This window comes from Erythrolamprus reginae, chromosome 1 (genome assembly GCF_031021105.1).
Source record: "Erythrolamprus reginae isolate rEryReg1 chromosome 1, rEryReg1.hap1, whole genome shotgun sequence".
Taxonomy (NCBI): Eukaryota; Metazoa; Chordata; class Lepidosauria; order Squamata; family Dipsadidae; genus Erythrolamprus; species Erythrolamprus reginae.
Window position 1 is genome coordinate 56,118,619 of NC_091950.1, and position 13,862 is coordinate 56,132,480.

The 13,862-nt window shown below is 35.6% G+C and overlaps 1 protein-coding gene across 4 annotated transcripts in view; it reads right to left on the reverse strand.

The window, feature by feature from the left end:
- Nucleotides 1–13,862, reverse strand: part of PPP4R4 (protein phosphatase 4 regulatory subunit 4) — a 76,008-nt gene that overhangs the window by 12,487 nt on the left and 49,659 nt on the right. For all 4 annotated transcript variants that reach the window (XM_070752952.1, XM_070752942.1, XM_070752923.1 and 1 more), the window contains 9 exons: nt 12,968–13,051; nt 11,135–11,317; nt 6,432–6,537; nt 5,755–5,902; nt 3,683–3,827; nt 3,117–3,158; nt 2,957–3,031; nt 1,797–1,872; nt 371–451 (listed from right to left, as the gene is read on the reverse strand). In XM_070752952.1, the coding sequence (XP_070609053.1) occupies nt 371–451; nt 1,797–1,872; nt 2,957–3,031; nt 3,117–3,158; nt 3,683–3,827; nt 5,755–5,902; nt 6,432–6,537; nt 11,135–11,317; nt 12,968–13,051 (940 nt within the window). The remainder of the gene's footprint in view (nt 1–370; nt 452–1,796; nt 1,873–2,956; nt 3,032–3,116; nt 3,159–3,682; nt 3,828–5,754; nt 5,903–6,431; nt 6,538–11,134; nt 11,318–12,967; nt 13,052–13,862) is intronic.

The window sequence follows — 13,862 nt, forward strand, 5'->3', positions numbered from 1 at the left end:
TGGTTTTGATTTTTGCAACAAATTTTAATAGTGCAAAATTCAGGATCCATGATTCACATGAAATTGAAGTTTGATAAATTTTATAAAACATTTTATAACAAAAAAAAATTGGCATCAAGTATTTTATGACATAATACAGCATTCGGTATGGTCATCTTCTGATGTTTGGCTGTGCATTTGTTCAATGTGGGTTACTTTCAAGGCAGATACATTTCTGAAAATTTTCCTGAATATTTCCAGTGCAAGTATATCTTCAATGCCTTCCACAGATCACCTGAGACAATATACTGTGATGCTTTTCTGCTTATTCCCTTATGTTCCTTGCAATATGGATTGGATTTTTAAAAATTGTGTAGAAGAAATTTCTTACTTGCTGAAGCGCCTGAAGGGTTTCCAGGAACAGACATTGGGATGGTTTTGGCCAAAGTTGATGACGGTTTACTGTCTCTACCTAAAACAAAAGTTATTATACGCACTGTATAGAGATGAACTACAAGAACAAAACTAACATTCCTACAATTTTAAATTAAACACAATTCATTGAATATTACAAGCATTAATTATCACTTGTATCATCAAGTGCCATATTTTGAGCCTCACCGAAATGTAACATGCTTTTTTTACAGATATTGCAGAAAAATAGGCCATCATTTAATACAGTTAAATTCTTTATCAGAACAATCAGCAATCAAGTCTTTCAACTGAAGAGTTAATCCATAGAGGTGATACATGAAATAAGTTCAATTTTGTTTGTTTCTACACTTAAGAGTGGCATGGTCACCTTGCTGGTAGAGCAAAACTGGAAACAAGTATTTTTTTAATGCTGGCTTTAGGATAATCATAATGCAAAACAGAATGAATGAGCCTCCTTTTTCTCTTTCTTTTAATTCTTGGAGTGATTTTTTTTCAACTTTCTCCCATCATTAATAATGGCTTCAAGGTGCCAGTGGGCAAAAGTAAAATATACTTAATATAATTCCAAGGAAGGGGACAGGATCCTAGGGAGCATGCACACAAGCACCTGTGTTTTAGACCCATGTCCCTCCTGGCTTGTGAAAGATTCCCAGGAATGACAGGCGGGTGGACTCTGGAGGTGATTAATGCTTCTCTAGCACTTTAAGGAGCCTCAGCAAAGGAGGCTGTGGTCTGTCCTCTTCTTAAGAAGCCATCGCTGGACTCCACTCAGTTGGTTTTTATTATTTTAAATGTGGTTTTATATTCTGTAAGCCCCCTTGAGTCGCCAAGGGTGAATAGGTGGCAATATAAATTCAATCAATCAATCAATAAAGTAATGTTATACTTTATTTATTTTCTGTTGTAACTTTTTACTCATTAAGAGAACTGTTATTTTTATAATGTACTTTTATGTTTTGTTCCTTTTTTCTTTTTTCCTGCTATTATTTAAAAAGCAATATAAATTATTAAATTATTATTAAAAAAAAGGTTTTTCCATGATAGATTTTGCTAACTGTGTCATTCCATTTCAAATAATAGCCCTCAATAGTCAATATTTTGGCAACTGATGATATTGTGTTGAAACTTTTCCAAGAAAATAAGAACTTGGTCTTTTCCATATTTTTTGCACTTCCTACTTCAAATATGCTAAGGAGGTCAATCTATAAAAGTGTACACTGCTATCACATGCTCTCATAGTAAGTTAGCAGTAACTATCCCTAGAAGGTTTAAATTAATACAATATCTACCACCTCTAGCTGACCATTTTTTGTTACCTATAAAAATAAACAAACAAGTCTTTGGAAAAAGGAAACAAGCCAACAAAAATCACAGCCACTTACGCTTCTTTTCATAAATGTTATCACTCTTATTTGTAGACCTGCTTTCATTTTGCTGTTTCTCTTTTTCTAATTGTTCCTAGTAGGGAAACAGTATAATAAAAGTGTTAATGGAAAGATGAAATCTGGATTAATAGGTTGCAGCTTTTATACTAGCATATTTTTATGATCTGCCTAGTTTCAAGAAACAGCATGAAATGCTTTATGTTATCAATGATAAAATAATTGTTTATTCAAAGTATATTTTGTTGCAGAAGCTGCCAAACTCCCCTAAAAATAAAGCCATAAATATATAAATAAGCTCTCCTTTGATGCTATCACACTGTTTAGTTGCTTTCTCTCTGAAAAAGAAGACACAGCTGTAAAATTTTAGGAGAGAAGCCAGATTGGGAATTGTTTCTCTGAGTATATGTTCTACTTGTGAGACCAGTAATTTCTCCAAATTAACCTTGATTTAGACCTAAAAGGTTTCTATTTGATACATGGCATAATATCTAAAGTTGTTAAAATAGAATCAACTTAGGAGTGTAATTATACTTTGCAATTGCCTGGTTATTAAAATCATGCCTATTATGAAAAAAGCAAGTCCTCCTATATAGCAAAATAAACTAAGTTCACCAAAGGATGAAGTGAAGAAATATATGAAGGCAGAATGAATGAATCATCTGAATATTGAGGCAAAATATCATGGGATGAGATATTTTTTGGGCTCCACAGTAAACAGTGAAATGTTCTATTACAGAGATGACTATGAATTAATGTTGCTTTTAGGCAAACCACTATGATTTGATTCATTATTTGAAAATAATGTTGACTACATTTAAGGATTACTGAGATGATGTAATGTTAAGTGTTATTAACCTCATACCAGTTATTATTAGTATCATACATCTGGTGATGTACTTCCTAATGCATTTTCTCCTCACAGCAATCTGAAATCTATCTGTTCAAGTTAAGCTACATCCAAGATTCAATGTCTTTTTGTACCAACATTTCCACACATCTTACATGGATACATTTTCCCTCAAGAATCAGATAAATGTATAAGATTTTTTAGAGCATTTTTAATGTAAGTTCATAAAAAATCATTTTAAACCTTAATGAGATTACACTGGTGATTTGTATGATAGTCAAGTGGCATCTTTTTCATGCAATAAACATACCATTTCCAAAAGAAGTTGTTCTTCTCTTTCTTTCTGCTGATCCAATAGGTCATTTTCATAAAACCTCTTCTGAAACTGTTCAAAAGTGAAACCAGAAGATCAGCACTCATACTGTAGGTTTCAGCATAATATTAGTGTTATAATTTCAGTTTATACTTACGGCATCTAAAGAGGTATCCATTCTGTCAAGTTCTAGTACCATCTGTTTAAAAAAAAATATTATTATAGGGCTTTCATAACTGTTTTTAATAGAATCTCAACTTATTTGGATTTCCTACTAGCAATTTTAGAAAGGACATGAGCTCATCCAGAGGATACCAGGCTAGCTTGGGAACTGGGATGCCAACCTATTAGAAGCCTATAACATTCTATCAGCAGAAGTTTACTTATCATAATAGAAGAGTCTTCTAGTAAGTGCACAGGTTTGAACTATATATGATCCAAAAGAAACCCCTTTACCATCTCAGCTACAGCACAAGTTCATTATAACTCTATGTTTCTATAAATTTATAATAAGATCATTTTATTTGATTTATCTCAGCATGAATAGAATTCAAAAACTTTGCAACTCGTACATTGGGTCCACATGTCACACTAAACCAAGATGTTACTTGGATTTAATTGTTGCATTAAGCACACCATGATTTTGTACAATGAAGTCTGTTATCTTAAGAATTATTATAAAAATATAAGAAAAATACTTATGAATAAAAGAACCTCACATACTTTTTTAACAATGTTCAAGACGTCTTTATCTTTTTCTTCACATAGAAGTTTTCTTACACTCATTTCTAGCTGCTGCAGTAAATGTTTGTCTGTGGGAACCTTGAGGGTTGACTTCACTTTTGGTAATAAATAACAAAGCTTCATTCTACATAGGGAAATAATGTTTATATTTAAAAAAAATTGAACATATATATAAAAACAAACAGAAACGTGCAAACTGTGAAGTGATAAATAATATTGAAATAAATAAAGTGTATGCTCTAAAGGCTTAAAAGAAGAGTTAAAGCACCAGTAAAAAATGATAGTTGCTAAAATAAATAGGATTGTTAACCAGGAATTATCTTTATTATCTGAAAGAGATCATTTGTTCATGTTGGCTTGATATTATCTATAGAACTGTGAAGAAAACTGACCCAATTCTGTTATATATAGAAATCTTCATACTGTTGCTACTTTCCTGCATGGACCTTTAGGCAAGGTTATGCAAATCATATTTTCATTTTTCTGCCATTTATTGTACAGTATTTATATTTCTAAACATTTTAGATATTTTTAAATATATATATTTTTATTTTATAGTTTTTAAATTCTATCTTTATTATTTTTATAAATAAGGGGGCAAACATATCTACTTCTTCCTTCTCCTATTTTCCTCAAAACAACTCTGTGACATGAGTTGGACTGAGAGAGTATGGTTGCTTCAAAGTCACCCACCTAGATGAACCAGATGAACTAGGGATGGACAGATTCCTTTAGGATCAAGACATTTTTCCTATTATAGAAGACAAACATACTCTTATGTCAAGTATGATTTTAACTTCCTAATGGCCGCCCCGAGTCTGCGGAGAGGGGCGGCATACAAATCTAATAACTTATTAAATTATTATTATTATAATCTTTCCACCCCAGTTATCAATCATTTTCAACACGTGCTCCAAATATTTGAGTTTCTGCTTGCAGACCTCTGCCTCAATAGAACAACCTATTTTATCTGATTCAGGATTGATCAACTTTTCTTGCTGCCCATGATACTCTCCAAATCTGTAATTCAAATCTGTTTCATGTTTTAATTTGCTCTCCATCAATTGTCTACCTTTCATAGACAAATATTACCATTAGAAAAAACTCTGCTTTTACCATTTTAATTTTTGTTAATATTCTCACTCTGAATTTGTCTCCATTACCATCCTGTAGTTCTCCAGCACACACTTCATCATTACCTTTTCTTGAGCTCAACAAAACAATTCTGTCTACCATCTTTGTTTCATTATCATGAATTTTCTAGCTATGGCATTTAATATTGCTTTGACTTTTTCGTGTTTTGTGCTCTACCTTACAAAGCCTGCTGGACCTAATTTCTTGACCACTGGATTATTGATCAGTTTCTAGATACTTCAGTTTCCTCTTTGACTTTCATAATGAGTTCTTCTAAATCAGTTTTATTTTAGTATACCAAAGTGATATCATTTACATATTTAGTTTCAGCATTATGTTTCCATAGCAGACTTCCTAGGCTACTAACTATATGTGATTCTAAATGAAGCCTTTTCCTCTTTCAAATCACAGGCATTCTTGTCAACTGGAGAAATTTAAGATTTGTACTAAAAAAAACTAAGGCTACTGTGGAGAAACAAGTTTTGCTCTTTTCACAATACTTTTGTTAATTACAATATTTTTATTTTTTTTCTAGAGAATGTCATGGAAACTGTTAAGAAAGATTTCCAGTTGTATAATTGCTCTGCCACAAACCAAGCATTTTATGGGTAATTTAGATATCATTGTCTTTACCTTTGAATTCTCATATTTTCTAAAAGCTTCTTCTGTTTTTTTAACATTAAAAAAATTAAGGAAGGACAGTTGGGATAGCTTTACAGTGCTTTGCAATTAACATTACTAAAAATAAATGTGTGTGTGTGTGTGTACACATACACACACACTGTATATACATACACACACACACAAATCTTCAGAGTTTTAATATATCAATTCTATTCTAGAAACAAGAGCAACCTGAATTAAATGACATTACAAAGCAATCTGGATAAATCAATTTAGTATAACTTGTACAGTACCTCACATTTGCTACTGGATCATGTGTAAGTTCAAGCACAGGAAGAAAGAAGTATTCACAGAAAAATGATTTTGAAAAGAGTTCTATGATGAATTCACAGGTATCTAAAAAACGTAATCTGTTCCAATAGCTTTTTCCTTGGCCCAGTTCTGCAAGGAAATAAATTATCACTGATAGATTATTATTTTGATAGAAGAAATGAACAGAAATCCAGTGCTTATTTATCCCAAAAATACTTGTTATACAGCTAAGAAACAGAAAAATCTACCAGAAGTCATATAGGATGGCTATCTCTTGGTAGGGCACTACTACTGGAGCAGTTCCCCACATTATCATTCCAATTGCTTTCTGCCTATGCTTTCTACCCTACAGAACAGCTCTTAAACATTTATATTTAAAAGTGACATTCTTATTGGCATACTGGAAATGGTGCTGCATCATATAAACTTTTTAAAGATTATTGTGAAGCATCTGAATATGAATTGTCATGCTAAACTTGCATACAAATATTTGAAGCTAATGTAGCTGAAACTATTATCATGGAAGTCATCTATTCTATGGTAAAAATGAGGGCCTTCTCTCTCATCCACAACAGCCTTCCCCTCTTACATACAATAGCCTTGGTTTTCACTAAAATTCCATTAACTTCCTCATGATAAAGAAGACATCAAGACTTACGTTCAATCAATTTCTGGATGACCTCATATCTCTGTTCTTGCTTACGATTATATCGTAAGTATATACACAGTGTTCGAGCAGCTGCTCTTTGTACAGGTAGGACATTCTTCAAGAGAGAAAAAATCTATTTCATTCTACAATATATATATGTGTGCATGTATGTAATAAAGCATACAATTTGTTCATCGATGAGGAAATAATTATTGAAGGTAAAAAGACAAAATAATAAAGCATCAATAAAATGTTGCAGAAATGAGGCTGAGATAAATTCAATTTAAGACTGGTCGTCTTCAAAATTTGAAGTATGAACTTGTATTCTTTCAAAAGTGGTATGAAACCAAGCTAACTGCTCAACAATATTGAGGTCCGGTGATTGTGGTGGCCAGATGAGATGCTGAACTTCATTAGAATGTTCCTCGTGCCATTCTTTAACACTTCTTGCTCTATGGATTGGTGCATTATCATCTTGAAAGATAGCATCCCCCTCTGGAAACAGTTCTTGAACCATAGGATGAATTCGGTCGGCCCAAATTCCTAAATACTGATGGCTACTGATTCTTCCATGAAGGAAATGATTGGCTTGTTGGATTTCCAAGAAATAGCATCCCAGATCATCACTGAACCCCCGCCATATTTTATGGTTGTGAGAAGGCAGTCTGGGTGAAATGATTTTTTGGCTGTCTCCACTGCTCGAGGGACCATTCCTGATGGTTTCTACACTATTCTAAATGCTTTGAAACATTTGTCTTTGAGAGCAGAGGTTTTCTAATTGCAGCTCTTCCATGGAATCCAGATTTGTGAAGCTCCCTTCAAACAGTTTTTGTGGAAACTGGGTTCTGTACGTGTCTATTGAGCTCTGCAGTGATTTTAGGAGCTGTGGTCTTGCGATCCACTCTAACAATTCTCTTTAGAGTCCGACAGTCTCTCTCAGACAACTTCGACTTTTGACTAGACCTGTGCTTGGCTGAGGACGTTTTCCCTTCTCTTTCAAAAGCAGTCATTACTTTTGAGACATTACCTCTTGAAATGCCAAACATTCAGGCATTTTCTGTTACATTAGCGCCTGCCATTCGAGCACCAACAATTTGGCCTCTTTGAAAGTCTGAGAGGTCTGCCATTTCTAGAAAGTTATAACCAATTTCCTTAAATTTCTGTTTTTAAAAAAGGTAGTTTAAAAAACATATCAAATAACAGAATCAAAAAACAAACAAACATTAAAATATGTCAAGTTTTGATTGATTTGAACATGTTCAAACATTATGATGTCAAAAAGTCAAGTATTTCCATTTTTTTGTCCACCACCGGACATGAACAAACTGTGTTTGTGAATCTGAAATATGCAGCAAGCAGTAAAAGGACATGTAGCAGTGGTGAAATCCTCCGCGGGTCACCATTGGTTCACTGCTCGTGCATGCGCAGTGCATGCCAGACACACACTGCATGCACAGGCACAGGCACAGTCTATACCAAATGCACCCTTTTGGGTTTTCTGATTTTTTTTTCATTTTTAAAAGCATTTTAACTATTAGTTCTGGAGATCAGTACTAAAAAATGCTTTAAAAAGTTTTTTTTTAAAAAGTTCCAAAGATAAGCTGTGCGACATGTGATTATCAGAACTTAAAAACTTACTATCAGTTTAAGCAAACCATTTTGAATCAGCATTTTACCCCTGAGATGTACGTATTTTATGCTTGATGTAGCTTCTTTTTAAATCAACATATTTAGATGCAAATTTGAAAGAGGGGGGGTTGACTTTGTTTTGCCACACCGGGCAATTATTAGAGTTTAGATTATAAACAATTAACATTTTTATATTTAATTTTGTAAAATCAATTGGATTTTTCAGTTAGTCAGGGCTAAGCTGGGGGTTGCTTTAGTCCGATCTCACCCTGGGAAAGAGAGACTGAAGTCCAGATCGCTTTAATACTAGAGAGGTTAGTGAAAAAAATAGTGTTGAATTCAGGTTTCTTTCAGTGTGATAACTGGAAAGGTAGGTGAAGTTTCTGTGCACACGCATTGTGTCTCTCTTTTCATTCTGCTTTGAACAGCCAGAGAGTGGGCGGGGCTAGGCTAGCCAGTGATAGAAATGAAGGAAATTTGCACTAGCTACCTTAGAAGGAGGCTGCTCAGAAGGAGGTTTTGCATAATGATACAAACCCTTCTCCCTTCTGTCCTCTTTCTTTCTCTTCTCTCTCTCTCTCTCTCTCACACACACACACACACACACACACTCACGGCAGAGTCTGGCACTCGGATCATGCAGGAAGAGCAGCTTCTCTTGTCCTTCTCAGAAAGCATTTCTACTGATCGGCTGATGGGGGGGGGAGCACTCCCCAACAGCCTTTCATTGCAGCTGAGTGTTTGCCCTTTGAGGCTGCCTGCTTTCCTTCTCCACCTCGGGGGTACTCCCCCCCCCCCAATTGCTTCTCCATGTTGGTGTCATCAGAGGCACACTAACCTCCACCCCGGGCACTGGAAATTAAGCCTTGTGTTTTCTCCGGTGAAACTGCCATTTCCATCATTAACTTTGCTATCTCCACCTTTGTTCTTTTCTGATTGGCAGTTGGATCAATCTCATGGAATACCGCCAATGTCTGTTGCCACCAATTGCGGCTATTACAGCTGTCCCGCCAACTCCCTTCCCCCTCCCCAGGTGCAGCATTCGGTGTACAGGACGCACCCAGTTTTTGACCCTCATTTGGGAGGTAAAAAGGTGTGTCTTATACTCTGAAAAATACAGTATTTCTCCTCCTAATTTGGGAGTGAAGCTAAAATACAGATCATACAGATCCATTGAGGACCTTATACTGCATAAGTCAAAAAGAGAGCTGTGAATATATTTATGAACCCCTCTCATCCTGGACATAAATTGTTTCATAGAAACATAGAAGATTGACGGCAGAAAAGATCTCATGGTCCACCTAGCCTGCCCTTATACTACTTCCTGTATTTTATCTTAGGATGGATATATGTTTATCCCAGGCATATGGATTTACCAACAACGTCTGCTGGAAGTTTGTTCCAAGCATCTACTACTCTTTCAGTAAAATAATATTTTCTCACGTTACTTCTGATCTTTCCCCCCAACTAACCTCAGATTGTGCCCCCTTGTTCTTGTGTTCACTTTCCTATTAAAAACACTTCCCTCCTGAACCTTATTTACCCCTTTAACATATTTAAATGTTTTGATCATGTCCCCCCTTTCCCTTCTGTCCTCCAGACTATACAGATTGAGTTCAATAAGTCTTTCCTGATAAGTTTTATGTTTAAGACCTTCCACCGTTTTTGTAGCCCGTCTTTGGACCCGTTCAATTTTGTCAATATCTTTTTGTAGGTGAGATCTCCAGAACTGAACACAGTATTCCAAATGTGGTCTCAATGTGATTTCAATTCCTACCCTCAAAATGTCACCATAGAGCACTGCACCTCAAGACAACTAGACACAAGAACAGTTATTCCCCCGAACACCCTTACTCTGCTAAACAAATAATTCTCTCACCATTGACAAACTATTCACTATAGCTGCATTAATATTACTATTAGTTTTTCTCATTGTTCCTATCTCCCATTTCCTCCCACTTATTAATTGTATGACTGTAATGTCGCCTGTATCTTTATGATTTATATTAATATTGTTTCCTGATTGCTTATTTGACCCCTATGACAATCATTATATATTGTACCTTATGATTATTGATGAATGTATCTTTTCTTTTATGTACACTGAGAGCATCTGCACCAAAGACAAATTCCTTGCATGTCCAATCACACTTGGCCAATAAAGAATTCTATTCTATTCTATCCTATCCTATCCATATAAAATATACTCACTAAAATTGAATATACATAATCATGAGAGTAAAATGCAATTGATTAGAGTTATTTCCACTGCTAGAGAAACAAATAAATCTTTCAGACCAGGGGGCCTACTTGAACAGCTGCCTTAATAAACCATCTGAATATTAAAAAGGAAGGGACCATAAAGGAGTTGTGCAAAATGCCAAATGAAAGGGGGGGCATTAAAGCAATGTGCTTCTGCAGAACCCACAATTGACAGTCCCTGAAACAGGTAACACAAAGAAACCCTACTCTACTCAATATTACCAGGTAGACAGTTTTATTAGAAGAAGGTGGACTGATAGATATCCAGGTCCTGAACTATAAAGCTCTTTAAAGGTGGCAGTGATCATCTTGAATTGCAATCAGAAGTCAACTGATACAGACACCACATAAATATTTTTTCAACTGAAGTATCAATTTTTTTCATGATTTTCTAAGTTTCTAAATTTGGAAATGGGGATTCCTATAGTCCAGGAAAAAACAGGACAACCTCCGAAAATTAGAAAGAAAGAAAGTAAAGAAATCCAATTCTACATACAAATATGCTTAGAATGTATAAGGGTACATTTTGTTTTTCATAATTAAGTTTCAGTTTTGGAATTTACAATCCTGAGTTATTTGGAAGAATCAGATAGAAACAAGCAAAGCAAAACAGGCAACAGGTATTCAATTTAAATAACACTGGCTTTTCATTAAAAATACAAATTAAACTAAAGAGTTCTGTTTTGTTTGTTGCTGATATATTTGTTACAACTTAGATTTATTTCAGTAGCAATGTATATATTTTAATCTCTTGGAAAATGTTTTACGCTAATGTCATATTCTTAAAAATGAAACAGAGGGAAGTATCATTGAAAACTCACATTTGTCATAATGATTGTCAGCATTCTGTGCAAAAAGCGGTAATAAATCTGATCACTTGAGATGATATGAGGCAAGCAGGCATACTTTTGTAGTAGTTTCTCATGTGTCCTCCATTTTAAAGAGGTTGCTGCCCGCTGTTCAGCTCTTGTTAGTGCTGGAATTAACTCTGGAAAATTTAGAAGCTGAAAGGGGGAAAACATTTTTTAGGTATAAAAAATCTTAGCCTAAGATATATTACACATATTAAATCAGACCCACCAAAATGCAACATAGTTGTGATACAAGTTCCCAACCATTCCAATAGCCACATCACTGAATTCTGTATCCAGGTTTTCAAATTATATTTGAAACTTACATAAAATGCATAAAGTCAAACTCTGATTTAACTAATGTGACTTACTGATCCTAAACTGTAAACTGGGGTTTCCAGTCACTATTATTATCCGTAATATTAGTTTGTTTGTTTGTATTTATATACATCTCTCTCCAAAGACTCAGGGCAGCTTACAACACATAAAAAGAAGAACAATACAATATAATTGTCTAAATCCAATTAATTTAAAAAACTAAATGTACTCATCTATAAAACCCAGTAATATTAAACAATACCAATCATATTCACTCAAACAACAACCATACATAACATTCATCATCCAGGGAGCTAGAGTCTAATCGCCCCAAGCCTGGCAGCATAAATGAGTCTTAAGACTTTTGCGGACGGCAAGGAGGTTGGGGGCAGTACGAATCTATGGGGGGAGCTGATTTCAGAGGGCCAGAGCCCCCCAGAGAAAGCTCTTCCTCTAAGCCCCGCCAAGCGACATTGTCTAGTTGACAGGACCTGGAGAAGGTCGACTCAGTGGGATCTAACCAGTTGCTGGGATTCATGCGGCAGAAGGCGGTCCTGCAGGCAATCTGGCCTGTTGCCATGTAGGGTTTTATAGGACATTACCAATACTTTGAATTGCATCCAGAAACCAATTGGCAACCAATGCAGTCCTCAGAGTGTTGAAGAAACATGGGCATGTCTAGGAAGGGCCATGACCGCTCGCACGGCTACATTTTGCACTATTCGTAGTTTCCGAATGCTCTTGCAGATTCTCTCTGAGGGGTTCAAAAGTCCGCCCCCCCCCCCCCCGAGTGATGGATGGACTGATGGATGTGTCCTTGGGAGGCAGAACCCACAGCCACTCTGTCTTGTCAGGATTAAGTCTGAGTCTGTTAACACCCATCCAAACACTAACAGCCTCCAGACTTTACTCCAGCATATTACTTCCACTGCTTCACGGAGTGGACATAACGCCAGAGCCTCAAAACCTCAGGAACTAGTCGATTCAGATTTTGCTGTATAGCCTTTTCTAGTTCATCATACATTTATTTATAATTATCAAGGGAGTACCATACCAGAACTTGAGATTATTTATTCTGACTCTTGTTACTTCTGTCCCTTCCCACGTTCATTGTTCTAAATCATATTTTGTTTTCTCTAATCCCCACAAAGAGATTAAGGAAACATTAACCTGATCACAGCCTCACAAATTAAAGAAGAATAACAACTTTCCGGTGCTTTCAAGATAAGAAAATAGGCTTAAATAAGACTAAGATTATAAGATTATATAAGACCCCCACCTCTACCCTGAGCATGTCTTTGCTTGCTTCCTCGCCATTTTGGTCAATTTTAATTTAATGTCTCTAAACATTTGTTTTGATATTTTATTTTGGTATTTTTTCTGATTGATTGCAAGTTATCTAAAGGTGGGTGGCATAAAATTTTAATAAATAAATAGTGGATGTTGATTAAAATATGAATTTGCTGGCAAAGTCATCTGCTTTACCTTGTTCTCTGATCCACTGTTTTCTCCTCCAGTAGATAGAAGTTCGAGAATTTCAGGAAGGTTATTTATTAGTGCATCTATCACCTAATTAAAAGACAATATATTACTTACATTTCCAAAACCTATCTACCTAGCTAGCTGATTTGAGTGCAGAACTGCAGACCGAAGAAAGTATCATGAGCCCGCAGAAAGCAAAGTTAATGTCGTATGAAGAAGCAGGGTGCAGACAACAAAGAGTATGAATTTCATGGACAGAGAGATCAGATCAGTTAACAAAGCAATAAAAAGGAAACTATTTGCTTGAGTCCAAATGATAGAAGAGGACCATGAAAACAACTCAGACAGACTCTCTCCTAGATTACATGAATATAGGTAGGAGGGGAAACACAAACATCGTAGTATAGCCAATTGAAACAACATTATTTCTTAGTCTTCCATGGAGCCTATTTCTTGGCCTAGTCTGCTTCCACATAGGGCTGACAAAGGGTATTTTGAACCATCCATTGCTGCAGAAATACTCATTCTTATATGTAAAATACCAGGAAGGAGTGGAGATGTTTCATGTACTATCATAAGAATTTAGGTGTCAGTTCATATCTAAAATGCCTAGCAGCAGTGGCATACAGTTCCAAGTATTAGACCAGATTACCAATCATGACCAGTGTCCTTATTTATCATAGATTCCCACTTAAAACTGGGGGAGAATCTTCTATCCATGAAACATAGGTGCATAAACAAACAATGACCTATCTATTCAGCCCTTCATCTAATCTAGTGGCTCTCAACCTGGGGGGTGGGACTGCTTTGGGGTCGAATGACCATTTCATAGGGGTCACCTAAGACCATGGGAAAAGACAAATTTCCCATGGTGTTAGGAACTAAAGCTTCTATTCTG